The 14,891-nt window shown below is 42.5% G+C and overlaps 1 protein-coding gene and 1 long non-coding RNA gene across 2 annotated transcripts; one reads left to right on the top strand and one right to left on the bottom strand.

Annotated features, from left to right (window-relative positions):
• The first annotated feature begins 5,446 nt into the window (after positions 1–5,446).
• On the top strand, positions 5,447–6,621 carry LOC117809150. The gene is made up of 4 exons (XM_034678842.1): positions 5,447–5,513; positions 5,649–5,841; positions 5,938–6,402; positions 6,510–6,621. Exons 2-3 carry the CDS (start codon positions 5,653–5,655, stop codon positions 6,349–6,351), a joined length of 603 nt encoding a protein of 200 aa, XP_034534733.1. The 5' UTR covers positions 5,447–5,513; positions 5,649–5,652; the 3' UTR covers positions 6,352–6,402; positions 6,510–6,621.
• Positions 6,622–9,563: 2,942 nt separating this feature from the next.
• LOC117809149 lies at positions 9,564–12,021 on the bottom strand. The gene is made up of 3 exons (XR_004630443.1): positions 11,807–12,021; positions 11,367–11,421; positions 9,564–11,093 (listed from the first exon to the last, which is right to left on the bottom strand). It is a non-coding gene; the product is annotated as an uncharacterized LOC117809149 (long non-coding RNA).
• Positions 12,022–14,891: the final 2,870 nt, after the last annotated feature.

The following is a 14,891-nucleotide window of genomic DNA, read 5'->3' as shown; positions in this document are numbered from 1 at the left end:
CAACCTTCAAACATGTGTCACATACTTCCTCTTCCTCTTCCTCCCATTCCCTCTGTTTTATTATTTTATCATCCCCAAGGCTGCATTTTTCATCAAAACCAAAACTATTCATTATTTTCCAGTGGTCCACGAGTCATGTGACTCTTTCATCTCTTTCATGTCTGTCAGAAGCTTCGTTAAGACGGAGCGTAATATTCTGGGTCTAAAAGCCCAAACAGAATAAAAACATATAAACACCTCAGTCAGAAATAAACAGGCATAAATTGAATTCAATTTACGTTGGTTTTAGGAGGATTGTGTAAACTTTCTCATAACTGTTCAAAATAAACCTTGTGGGGTTCCATTAGCATAGTGGTTTAAGCGTGCGCCCTATTTGCAGAGGCTGTAGTCCCTTTCACAGCAATTGCAGACTCCACTCCCAACCTAGACCCTTAGCTGCATGTCTTCCCCCACTCTGTACTCCCCACATTTCCTGTCTCTCTTCAGCTGTCCAATCAATAAAGGCAAAAAATGCCCCAAAATATATATAAAGAAAACCTCAAATGTATCCAATCCAATCCACTTTATTTATACTGCACATATGAAAAAAATATCAAGTTTAGCAAAGTGCTGCACATTGAGGTAAAATAAGTTAAAACACAGAGCATAAAACGCTGTCCAAAAATAAAATAGAATAAAATAAAAGAATCATAATAAAACACAAAACATTTTAAGAAAGAGTTTAAAAAGACACACAAAAATAAAATAAAATAAATACAAATGTAATATTAATAATAATAGTACTAATACATTTAATTTAAAGCCGCCTTTCAGAGCACTCAGGGTCATTGTACAGGGTAGAGTTTTAAAAAAGAACAATATAAAAATGAGTCTGATAAAATCAACAAGACATGATACAGTGTAAAAATAAGTAAAATGAACAGGATGAGTTACAGTGCAGTTAAAAGGTGTAATCAGAGTGAACATGCCAGTTTTAAAAGATGTGTTCTGAGACAGGATTTGAAAATGGAAAGAGAGACGATGTTATGGATGGATGCTTCTGATTGTCTTCTTGTTGGATTTTTTCTGTGCAAACCAACCTACATGTGATGACGTAGGGTTCTTCCCAACTTATAGAGGATGGCGGTGTCCAAGTCAAACTGGAAAACGGCAGAGAGTTTGCTTTCAGTGAAAACACCCTGTTTTCAGCAAAAATTTAAACTGTGCCTGACCAGAACCGCACAGCAGTATATATGCTCTTGAGGAGTGAAAAGATGCAAAAGAGGATGGAAGTTTGAACAATGTGTGAACACCGCGTATAAGGGATTTTAATGAGCAGGATTACTTGGATGGACTAGTCTGCATGAGCATCGTCACAGCAGCATCTAGAAAATAAGGAATGGTTGTTTAATTCTGACGTGTTTAAACTCGCTAATTTTGTTTTAAAAGCCTGGAAAAGAAGAAAAGATAGTCTCTTTAAGTAGAGTGGATTTTTATTTTTATTTTATTCTGTTATAAATTTTCTTACTCAGTTTCTTTACAATGAATGATCATGCTGTGCGCTTTGACCCTGGACTGTGTTGTTTCTTGTAAGCACAGGCAGGCTGGGCATATGATTATATGCATGACACAATGAAAACTTCAAACTTCTGCATATCTGCATCTGATTTGTTTTACATTTAGTTACCTAAAGCTCTCCCCTGTAACCGCTGCTGCCACTGCTTAGTAACCATAACCCCCTTTTTGATTATTCCTCTCTCCCTGTTTCACAATCTTTCATCATGTTCTTAATCGCAGGATTTTGAATTTAGATCTTTTTCATCTCAGAACATCTGTCGCTGAGGACGGAGCGCTGAATCCTCTGAAGACATAGCTCGTATCTGAGAGGCCAACGTAAGTCCATCCTGAGAAAACCTTTTCATCACTTCTTGTTACATGGTAGATGTGATTGTTAAGTTCTGTTTTTGTCTGTTTCATCATCTGATGCCTGTCATTAAAGCTCTTAACCATGTTTTAATGTATTCTCATTGCCTCTTGGCAGTAGCTCTGAAACTTCACTGCAGTCCTTTCTCTCTGGAGTTCTGTATCCGAGCTGCTGTGTCGACCGTCATTAACTCATCATTTTGATCACAGCTTCTTTATGCTTTTCATTTTTTACATGAACACTTCTGTAACAATCCTAATGTGTGTGTATGTGCATTATGTTCACACAGATTTACTGGACTTACATCACTTCTAAAGCATCTGTGTGTCATGGGTTATTTTTGTTTTGTATATTCTTTGTTATCCTGTCTTTGATTTAGGTTTTCACTTCATGGTTTTTGTTGTATGCAGTAATTTTTTGTTTCTCAGTTTAAGTTCATTAAATCCTTTTTATTCTGAATCTGCACCTGGGTCCTCCCCCTCCTTTCTTCACCCGTGACACTGTGTGAATTCTTCCCACTTTTGTGAAATACATCAACTTGTGATGCACCTGGACACATCATCAGTGATGTAACCTGGGATCATTGGGTGTTTCGGGTCTTTCAACAACCAGACACCCTCAACCAGGCGACCCAGCCGGGGTTGATCAAGCCCCGGCTTGTGTCCAGGTAGCTCTACCCCACCCACGGGTCTCCTCTCCTAATCCAGAGCCACCTTGAGGCAACTTCTGCTGCCTCTGTGGCCGACTTGATGGCCCTTCGCCTACTGCTCCCTGTGATGCCGAGCATATTGTAGGCCCTGCATAGGGACTGGCCCACAAACCCTCTGCATCCCACCTCAATGGGATCGCACCTTGCTCGCCACCCGTTGCTTCGGCATTGTTCCACCAGCTCGGTGTACTTTGCCCTCTTCCTCTCATTGGCCTCCTCAATGCGGTCCTCCCAGGGCACGGTGAGTTCCAAGAGGATGACCTGCTTGGAGGTTTCCGAGATCAGCACTATGTCCGGCCTTAGTGATGTTCTGGCTACAGTTTCTGGGAACTTCAATTGCTTCCCCAGGTCAACTTTCAACTCCCAATCCTGTGCCGTTGCGAGCAGGCCAGAGGAGGTGGTCCTGGCAGCTGATTTAGGCTTCTCCCCAGCTCTGACGAAAGAGATTGTTTTCTTCACTGGGCGGACCCAAAACTTGTTTTATTTCAAAATAAATATTATTTTCCATTTGATTGTCTGCACATTTACAGATAAACTTGGTACACACTTCATGCCACCTTGACAATTTTACAAAAAAACAACAACAAGCGAGCATGTCTCTATCCATATCAGTCCTTCCCTGAACTGTTGCAAACTTTAAAATCTCATGAGACCTAAATGTATTACTCAAAACACTTTTTTGGGGGGGGTATGAAAGGCCTTCCTCGAGGATTCAGTCTGCCGTTGCATTGCTTTCAGTCTTCAGGAAAGAGGACTTCCTTGCTGGTCAGTAATACTCGACTCACCTAAGCCTGATGTATCTGATAAAGACAGGTCCAGTAGCAGTCTAACTTGGTCAGACCACCTCTTAACCCAATCCCTGATTTTCTCTCTGCTGCTCATTTCCACTCATCCACTCCCTGCATGTCTGGCTTTACAGGTTTTCACATCAACTTGCTTTCATTAATTTTGATTGGCATGTTTGAAATAAAATACTATCTTAATTTGTATACCCTTGTGTGTCACATTTTTGTTTAGTCTCACAGCTGGGCTGTACCAGGGGAGGTAAAATCTGGTGGGTATTTTTCAAGCCTCCTTGCTATAATTGACGTGAACACTCGATTATCTTCAACAAGCACACTTGTGGATATTAAATTATTGCTCTCTTTTGGGATAAGAGGACTGATTGCCTCACTCCATGAGAGCTGCGTTTCTACTTTTTATAAAATACCCAGTCTTAGACCCTCATTAACATGGTGTCTCTGTGCCAAGTTGAACTACCTGCCTTCAGTCTTAAAATAACCCCATTAATTTTTTGAAGTGTCATTTCCTCTCTGAATGTCATTTTAGATTTCTGTAAGTGCTGCTAGATAAAGTGAGTTTAAAAGGCGTCTTTGGCATCGAGTCATTTACTGTTACTGAGGATGCAGGGTTTGTCAGAATGACACGGGGGCTGCATCTCAAAGCTCTCAACTTCAGTCTCCTCTCTCCTCCGCCGAACTGGAAGTAGTTACTAACCCGCCATATTAAGTGGCATACGAAAGCTCTTAACGCTACTCGGAGGACAGAGGAGAAAGAACGGAGGAAACACTAGAACAGAAATTGTTGAAGTCAGACACCGTCTTATCTTAACATTAACAGGGACCGAAGAAATAATAGCGGAGTTGATTAAGCTCCGCACCAAAAACGAGGATCTCTTCACGGGGAAGAGACACACTGCCAAGAAGGACTGGACGTGAGTTGTCAGTTTTGGTGTATCATGTTATCATGCTGACCAACAGAAACAACTGAGCACAATCATCCATGCACCGCAGATATTTATTACCTGGCTTTAATCTTCTGGTTGTGTAAGATGCTTGATTCTGATTGGTCAAAACCCCTTGACGATGGTGATTAACATTCACTAACACGAGCAACACCAGAGGTAAACTGATCACACGTCTTGTCAAATCAGTCTGTGGAAAAAGAGTTCTGGCACATTTAGCTTCTGCTTGTTGACACCACAGACTGTAAGGGGAGGTAAAACCGTTAGCATCATATTGGCAAACAATGTGGCTGAAACATTAGCTCTGGTTAGCATGCTAAATGAACAGGCTATGGATGTCTACATATTGGATCCTGTCCAGCAATATTTGCAATGGCAGCAGAGCAGGTGAGAGCCACCCTGTTGGGATTCTTTTTCCCATAGCAACCTGCTAACCATGCATTATCCCTTACATAGTTTTCTTGGTATGTTGTGTTACAGCTGTATGTTTGTTCGTTATTCCTCCCCTTGTAGCACCTTCTTCTCTGCAGGTGCCTCCTAATTGAAGCAATCAGGTTCATCTGGCGGTGGGTCCACAGCTGCTTAGGAAGAGAGAGGCGTATGAGTTGGGGACTGCTGCCTGTCTGCCTCTCCTTCGAGTGTACTTTTTTGTGTGCTTTATTATGTTAGAATTCAAGTGTTCTTCGTCATTTTATATTAAATCCCCTTTGTTATGTGTAAAAAGGTATTTACTGGTTATGTGGATTCATGTGTAGGATTTTTGTTAGCCCCACAGGGGCTTTGGGTTGGGTGTAACGTGGTATATTCCGGCCTTTTTAGTCAGAAATCCCTGTGACTGACATTAAACCCATATTTTTGGTGACAAAGGATGAAATAACCTGACCTAATATTTTTGCCCCACGGTGAAATTATCCGGCATCTTGGATCGGAGGGCCAAGTCTCCTTAACGAAAGTGTCCAAAAAATGGGACAATTTCAAAAGGAAATATAAGGTGAGAAAGTTCAATGTTTGTGCGTTCAGTATAGTTGTGCTGTCCCCACACGACAGTGGCTACTGTCAGTATATATGAGGGAGGCCATCCCTCGCCTGGAGGAGACCTAGGCCAGGGTGACGTCCTTCCAGTGACATCCTCAAGATGGACTCCACAAAGAAAGAAAGTGAGTTTGAATTCTGAAAAACAGCAAACGCGCAGCAGAAACAATACGTGGACATACCGTAACTGTGCACTCCCATCGCTCTCTCTCTCTCTCTCTCTCTCTCTCTCTCTCTTTTCTCCACGGCTTGCCAAGAAGCTCAATGGGGAGGCCCACCAAAGTGGGCAACGAGCACGGGCAGATGCTTATGTCCATCCTCACCGACTCGGAGGGTAAGGGGCTCTTGCCCATGGTGGCTGGCCAGATGCGGATGTACAGGAAGTCGAGAGTGGACGCTCCTTGCATGCTCTACGTCGACCGAGACTGCTGCGTCACCAATGGAATGTGCAAGGTAGGGGGCCAGCTGGTTCTCAGTGTGTCTTTGAGTAGCTGCTTCAGAGCTCAGCCCACAGACGGTCCCTGACAGCCGTCCTTTGTCTCTGTGTAGTGCCAGGACGTGTGGCACCTCATGCGACGCTTCGCAAGGTGTGTTGCCACTGACAGCCACCACCTGTCCGGGCTCTTCATGGCACGGCTGAGCTTTGCCATCTTTGAGTTGGACTGGACTGACGTGGACCACCTGCAGGAGGACGGAGGAGGGGAGGGACACACCTGTGAAGAACCCAGGAGCTGGCACGTCACTGCCGTCACCGCACCAGGGGAGCCGAGGAGACTGTGCGTCTCATCAAGGAGCTGCTGGACTCCTTCTGGGTCACATAGTCCGTTTTGCCAAGGCCCTGATGGAGCTGAGCCACAAGAGCTACGTGACGCAGTGGCAGGTGCTGGAGATGTCGGACAGAGACAAGGCGGCTATTTCCTTCCCACCTCGCCACCAGGACCACTTAGTGAAGGGTTGCTATAAGGCCAGTCCTTCCAAGCATGTCAATGTAACAGGCGTGGACAGCTTCAAAAGGTACACGTCACTGGTTTAGCGATAGCTGGGTTCTCTTCGCATTTCTTTGGCTCGTCACAAGAAACGCCAGCTTCATCCCTTTTCTCTCTCTCTCTTTCATCACACAGGTCCTTCCTCGGAAAGGGTGCTGGAGCAGCACAGTCTCCGAAGGCGAGCAGATTGTGGAGGCTGTCTTCTTGGAGCTGTGCCGCATCCATTACAAGGGACGCACAATCGCCGGGGTCCTGGTGAATCATGATTTAATAAACATCTTAAAATATCTCAAACCAAACACCTCGCATTTCATAGCATTATATCAAAAGTCACCCAGAGGAATCAGCCTTGTGGTGGTGACGATGAAGGGATGGCAGGGATCATGTGAGCCACAGGGAAAGAATAAGTAGATAAACAATTAAATATGTGGCGACAAAACGCAATACCTCGTCAGGTGTATAAAGAAACACAGATGAGCACTCAAAGAATTATCTTTGATGTAATATGCATGTGGTCCCACTTCATCAGTACACACACACTTACACACACGCCAAAAAGCCTCTGTAGAAGTCTCCAGGGTGGGGACACTGAGAGGCTAGTGGATAAGAGACACTGAGGGGCAGTGAGACTCCAAATGAACAGATAGTACCTCTCCTGGGACTCCTCCTCCTTCCTTCTATCCTTCCTTATCTCTTGTGTAAACACATTGTTGCTTTCAGCTATTTCCTCATCCTAACATGAATGAAAGTGGCTGGAGACTTAGAGGGATTATGCAACCATATGCCCTCATCTCACTGCAGCAGTTTAGACTGATTCTTTTGAAAGTGTAAAATATTGAATGGCTTAATTCGTTTTCATGTTACCTGAAAATTGCAGTTTTGTTTTTTTTGTGATACAATTTGCAGTCAGTAAACGCTGAAAACATGATTGACATCAGGCCTGCTGCTCTGAGATGAGTTAGCTCAGGAGTTGGGGCAGCTGAAATTCAGTCATTCCAGTTGCTCCTATACACAATAAGTAAGAATATCAAATAATGTTAATAGAAGAAAGTAATTAAGATATATAAATACAAATACAATAAAAAAATAAAAAATAAAAGTATGTACAGAAGACAGAATAAGCTACATAGAAAAAAAATGTTGAAGTCCCCGGAGATCAGGAAGAGGGCACTCTGGTGGTCTGTCTGGAGTCTGGTTATGGCAGGGTTGAGAAGGTTGGACGCCGTAGTCGGGTTGGCAGAGGGGTGAGAAGTTTTTGTGTGTGCAGTAGCTGCAGTCTGGCCTGGCGCTACTCAATTCTCTTTTTCCTCCTCTTCCTCTACTTCACATCCTCCTTATATAACTTCCCTCCTATACCATATAATAACAATAAACGCCACATGTTCACATACCTTCATTGAAAGTGGAACCTTTACATTTCCCAGCATTAAACACAGATCACACATTCAGTTTATTTTTGATTTGACAGATATTAATGCCCTTTGTTTCCCACTTGTGTTAGTTGACACTTTTTTAACCATGTGGCCCTGTCACAATAAGGCCCGCCTACATCATGTTAACTGAAGGGTCAAACTAAGACCTGAAAATACACATTAAATTATGTTTGTCTCTGGCTTTATCATGCTGGTGCTTATTTCTTGGAGAAGTTTGGTTTGATGCTGTGAAAAACAGAACCATGATTGACAGCTCAGTTGACAAATGAGCCTCCTGTGGCGCCGTCTGCACAAGAATAGCCAAGCAGAGGAGACATAAATAACACCAGTACAAGAGTTATTGAACTTTTCATGAGCGTCTGCCTCAAACTGTCACAATACTCTGTTCTGCTATACACTGTGATCTTGGCTGTTTTATGGGTAAGTGAAATGTGTGTTTTGGTTAGAACAAGTGGTAGGATGTCAAGAGACTGACTCCAAATGAGCAAGACTTCAGGGCCTGTTGGAGGGGGGGGGGGACTTTGACTTCACATCTGAACAACATATGGCGTTGTGTCATCCATTTTTGTACGTGTCATCAATGTAAAAGCATGTTTTCCTCATTACACAGTATCGAGCAGTAACAGTTTTCAAACTGTTCACGGTTGTTTTGATTGGGACTGAAGCCAACAGAGGGCGGCTTCTTTTCTTCTCTTTCTGTTTTTGTGTATCTGTGCTGTAGCACTCCCTGCTGCAGCAATCAAGCTAAGTTCATATAAATGATCATTAGCGATTCATCATGTAATAAATAAATGGTCTAAATGTTAATCCTACTATTTGCCTGAAAATCAGACATCAGTTGTCTTGGTTGGAACAAGCAAATAAACAGGTATTAACTTAAACGTTAAAAAATGGGTTGACAGTATTATAAAATAACTTCATATTAATACAGGTTTGTACGAAGTCAGAGCTTGGATTGGCTGTTTCTGATAAAAGGAAGAAACTACTGAGTAAAAATTTAAGAATCATATATTTATTCCATTCTTTTGTTTCTATTTTTTTATTTTTCTATTTTTTACCAAAGTTGGATTTTGCAGCAAAAATACAGATAAAGGATGCTTATTCTTAACCATAGACTGTATAAATAATGGACCTAGTATCCATGACATCACCCATCTGTTCCAGAGCACTGTTTTGAAGCCAATCAGTGGGAGCAGTGTTGGAAATGTTGAACTCAACCAAACTTAGTGTGAGGTAAAGAGGTGGGCTTTGAGCCTCCTAGCCAATAGCTACAATGTTCCCGCCTGTCAATCAAGTCAGCTGTGCCTCTCCTAATGGAAAACTCATAATCTAAATTTCCTCTGAACTGTCCCCTTAGAAAAAAATTCACCCCCTGCTGTGTGTGCTGATAGAGTAATTAGCTTCGTAGACCGAAACCGTTATTTGAATCAGGCTGTGAACATGCTTATTTCTGCTGTAAATATAGTCTTTTTTGAATTGGTGTGTATGTGGTTTCCAGTGTTTCTGCAGCCAGCCTCAACCGGACGCTCGATGGACTGCAGTTTATAACACTTCCACATTGGCTTCATATTTTGATACTGGAGGTTGCCGCTTGGTCTTAGCACAGATTCATTCAAAACAATATATTAATCAGATTTCCATTCGATCAAACACTTGAGTTATTTCTGAATTTTTGTATATAGTGAAATTATCTGACCTTTTATATAAATCTGATTTAGACAGCAGGTGACAGTTCCTTCTGTCAAATGACGTGCTAAATGCCCCCTTTGTGTGACAGGGCCTGAAGAAGAAGGTCTGAGTTAACAGAGAAAGTTCATAACCCGCTCTGTGACACCCGATATCTTTAAGTCCAGCAAGCTTACTGAGAGGAAGGCTGGGCTCAGAATAACCTAAAAACACCATAATCTCAGCAGAGCCTCAGGCTTAGGGAGTTCATATATCTGATATAAAGAGGGGTTGTAATGTAAAGCTTTGAAGGTCAATCATACATTTTTATTTGAATGCAAAAATCACAGGAGAGCAAATGTTTACATGATACACATTTTTTCAGAGCTGGATCAACAAAAACTCTCAGGAAAATTACTATGACGATAATAAATGGAAGATAAATTAATTAAAAGGGTAAAACATTTGGTTTTATACAAAGTGAAAATGATGTTCAGTTACTTTATTACCCAATTATCCATGGAGCCATCTCTCTGTCCCTGCTGCAGCGTTCATTTCTCTCCACTGGCTTTTATTTCTTTCCTGTGATGCATAAACAACGAGGCTTTGAGACCGTTATACAGTCGCCTTTGGTAAGGGGATTCATTTGATTGCATACATTTCCTTCTTCTTCTTCTATCCTTAATTGGATTTCTTCCTCTCATTTTAGATAGCGATGTGTTTGATCTAACCCTTCCCCTTCCTCCTCTTCTATTTCACCATCCGACTTTGAATCAGAGGAGCAGAGGAGGGGGGGAGTAATGGTTCAGGACAATGTTTGGTGTATAAAGGACAGTCTCTGGGGTGCTTCACTTTCAAAGGTGCACTTAAAAGAATCTGTTAATTAACTCACTAGTGCATTACAAGTTAAAATAGCAGAGCTCTCCAGGTATTTACAGCATATTAAAATGTAAACATAGCATGACATAAGATGCAGTTAGTATTTGATGTATTTTTAGACTGTATTAATGATTTCATTCAGATACTACTATGGCCTTGTTTTAGTATGATACATTTTTGTAGTTAAAATGAAACGTAATGATCTTGTGTTGTTTTCTTATTCATTTTCTTGCATTATAGTCTAGTCTTTTGTGATTGCTGTTTTATTTTGTAGTTTGTGATCCCTGTCTTTCCAGTTTAGTTTTACTTCCTGTTTTTGTGTGTTTCCCTCTTATTTGATTGCCCTGATTAGTTTCCCTGGGTGGCAGCACAGGGACTGGTGTCGGCCCGGGAGCTGGTAAAGGAACCAGCGTCAGCCTGGGAACCGAGCGGGGAGCCGGCACAGGGACTGGTGTCGGCCTGGGGGCCAGCTGCGCAAGGGCTGCTGCTCTAAGCCCAGGCACAGGAAGCACAGGGGCCTTGCTCTGGGCACAGGAACAGGAACAGGAACTGGCGTAGGCCTGGGAGCCGAGCGTTGAGCCAGGACAGGAGTCGCCGGCACCGGCTTTTGCCTGGGAGCTGGACATGGAGCCCAGACAGGGGTCGACGGGGCAGGGACAGGGGTCGACGGGACAGGAACCGGGGTCAGCCTGGGAGCTGAGTCAGGAGAAACCTCATGAGACCATTCACTGGTAGCACCCTTCTGCGAGAGCACAAGAACTTTAATTACAGTCTTTCAAGAGCTCGAAAAAGTGGAGGAAGACAGAAAATGTGCAGAAAAAATAAAGATTTAACCACAAATATGCAAAGGGAACTTAATAAAAATGTCCAATGTCCCCTTGGCTGGGGACTCGGTTAGCAATTTTTCCTGGCAACTGTGGTGGTCACAGGCGGATATGAGACTGGTCCCCAGCCAAGAGGACTCTTGGTGACCAGAAAAAAAATTAGGATTCCAAAGAAAAGTTCTGAAACTAACCAATCTTCTTAGATAAATACAAATTGTCTGCTGGGTCCATGATGGTCAGATCATTCTGTCACGTAAAGAGAAAATTAGCATGAAGAGGACCCAGAAATGCAGATTAAAAAAAAATAAGAGTTTAATAACAAAAGTTACTTCAGAACAAAAACACAGGAAACACAAAAGACAGGGGAAACAGAGGAACTAAATACACAGAGTAATTGGAACACAGCAAACAGGTGAAATGAATGCGGTTAATCAACGAGGAGGGAAACACAAGGGCAGAAAGTAACTAAACTGGAAACACAGGGGATTCAGAACTACAAAACAGACAACACAAGAAAAGACTAAGAAACACCAGAAAGTACAAAAAGAGATGGATCACTAAATGATACCGAATAAACACAGGAGATGTTTCAGGCATGAAACACGTGGAAAAAAACTGAACTAAACATCACCTCATGACAGCTCCTCGAACTTGTGGGTTATGGACCTTCACTCCTCTGTGTTGGGTACAGCCATAAATTCATCCACCAGGCAATCCCAAATGGCAGAGGCAGCATCTGGTACCTCTTACCACAGTTGAGACACTCAACAGAAGCTGTTGGCAATGCTCCTGTAGGAGTCAGCTGTGACCAGGTACCTGCAGTGTAGCAAAGGACACATCATTTAATTTCCCCCCTTTTTGATTGTCTACACCTGTGCCTTGTTCTCACCTGCGTTCTCACCTTACTCGTTACCCTGTGTGTGTCGTCTCCGTGTTTCCTACCATCTGTGTCACTTAATTGCTCAGTCTAACCTGAGTGTAATGTCTTACGGGAGTGTTACCATGTCTTCCTGTGCTCATGTGTTTCCGGTGGATTTGTTTTGTTTGAAAATTGGTCTCTGACTTTTGTCTGGAGTTTTTTATACTTAAAAGTTATACAGTTTGTTAAAATCACTGACACACAGCAGCTAATGGGCATAATGTATCCAAACTACATTTAAAAACACAACCATTGTTTTGTCATCCTCTTATGGACAACGTCAGAAAGCAGTAACTGAAGTTCCATAGAATGTACATTATGACAGTTTTATTGGCATCATCCTGACACCGGTTCTTTGTATTGTGGCGTGACACTCATTGAAGACATATAAACCATCCTGAGATCCTGGCACCGATCCAAGCATATGGGTCATCCAACTGAGCACTGGTCAGCCTCAGGTAGCACTGGAAACTGCCATCATCCAGACGCAGCTCCATGAGAAGGTGATGAAATTCTCAGAGCTGTCTGTGCCTCTGAAGTATGTTGTGGACCCAGACACGACAGCTATTAGACCCCTGATGTCACCTGTACTTCGATATCAAGTATAAAGCAGTGAACAAGGTGATATCATCCATTGTGCGTATGACGAAAAAGGCGGAATGAACAGGTGGTATTAATCAATTTTAAAGGGACAACCACTCCCACTCCTAATTTCGCTTCCTCGATTACAAAATGTCAGACTTGATATTTGTAATGAACCCAATGCAAATTTTTTGCTTCTGTTTGGTCTGTACGCACGATTAGTCTCAAAATGAGCATTCATAAAAAAATTAGGTAAACACACACTATAGTCCCTTTCCTGACACACACACACACACACACACACACACACACACACACACACACACACACATTTTAAGTATTTATTAATAACCACATAAATAGAAGTACAAATCAACTTTGTACAAAGGACATGAACAATATCAGTACAACTGGACAAAGGGAGACAGTCAGGTATAAAGCAACTCGCAAACATAATCATTACAGCACAGACAGGAAGCAGCGCCTCCTCCAGATGGAGCGGCTCCCGATTACAGCCGAGACCGAACAATACCGGGCCACCTGCTTAGCTCTCCTCTCAGAGAGGCTGGCCATCTAAAGGCCTCGGACCACCAGCCTGTGCACATAGCCCAGGCTACCAAATATAAACACGAGCAGTTTACACTGGTAGCAGAGCTGTGCGATAGTTCACCTCAACTGTTCATATTTTACTACTTTCATAAAAAAGGCCTCCTCTAAGTTGGAGTCAAATGTACAGCCTATCTCTAGCAAGAGCAGCTCCTTACAGCTCTCTCTGACCGCAACATCGGGTGTATTTGGCACATTGTCCAAGCTGTTCTCCACAGAATCACTGTGCACATGATTACATTAATGATGGCAGTTGTGATGGTTGTGTGTTCAGATGTTTAAAATGTTGCGCTCACGCTGTGACGTGCTGTCATGCCTCAGCAGCCATCACACCTGGGCTATTCAAACACAAACACACTGCAATAAACTTTGTTTCTGAGTGCTAACCTTTTTGACCGTTGGTAATAAATAATAAAATACATACATAATAAAACCCTTAATCCTGCTGGTGTTGATATGTTCTATAGCCAGAGGGTAAAACCAGGGGAACATGAGTGTGTGAGTGTGTGCATGTGCGAGCATTGCCATAACCCTGTCAGTTTAGACTCCAGAGCCTTGACACAATAATAAGCTCATCTTCTTCTCAGAGGCCCTCACTATTACTTTTTTTATTATCGTTATTATTCACTGGTCGAAATATGGAAATACAGCACGTACCTCAGAGGTAACAGGGGCTTGAAGGGAAGGGGGGTTAGGTAGAAGGCTCTTTGTATACACTGTGCTTTCATTAAAATGTTCAGTCAGTATTCTGTAGACAGACTGACTAACGAGGTAATGCACCCTGGTCCTCTTGTTGTGTTTTGCTTAGTTATTTAACATAAGGCCCATTGTGTCTATCAGTGATGTGAACAAATACTAACACTAACAAAAGGGGAAAAATGACTCTGCAATGCAAGTTCATTTTGTACTAGCCCCGGGCTGCACCTGATGAAGCATCATGTAACTTTCCTCTGGCAGTTATTTCTGTATTAGCGAACACAGTGATGGCAGTGTGATTGTTGATACTTTCAGCAACTTTGTCAGCTGTTATCTATTTTAATTCGCACCGATTGTAAAACTACTGATGTCTTATTACTGCATGATTATGCATTCATGCTTGTCTGCACACATGGCAACATTCCCCTGGTAAATGACTGTGTGTGCTCATGCTTCTCTGCCTCCATAAGTGTATTTTTGCACCAGCGTTTGTGAAAGAGTTTGACTCGCTATTAGACATGCAGTGAACTCACTTACAGTCTTCGCTTTAGTATGAAAAATGAATGCGGCTCTGACAAGGATATGCAGATGAGGATGGTTTTGCAGAAAATGTTCATGCTCATTTTGGGAGGAAGAAGAAGACACACTACATTTGCGTCAGTGCCTGAATATGTGTGTGGATCCACTTATGCAAGCTTGAGTGTGTGTGTGTGTGTGTGTATGTATGTGTGTGTGTGTGTGTGTGTGTGTGTGTTTGTTTCGATGTGCGTGTGTGTGTGTGTACACATAACAGTGTTTGTCAGCTACACGAATGACTACCCTATTAATTAGGAATGATCCGTTAACCAATGGAGACAGACAGGAGAAAAGTCAAAAGCCAAAAGTTCAAAAAGGTAATTCTTCAATTAAAATA

The sequence above is a fragment of the Notolabrus celidotus genome, unplaced genomic scaffold (genome assembly GCF_009762535.1).
Source record: "Notolabrus celidotus isolate fNotCel1 unplaced genomic scaffold, fNotCel1.pri scaffold_241_arrow_ctg1, whole genome shotgun sequence".
NCBI lineage: Eukaryota > Metazoa > Chordata > Actinopteri > Labriformes > Labridae > Notolabrus > Notolabrus celidotus.
The sequence above is the reverse complement of the archived record's forward strand: the minus strand, read 5'-3'. Positions and strand labels throughout refer to the sequence as shown.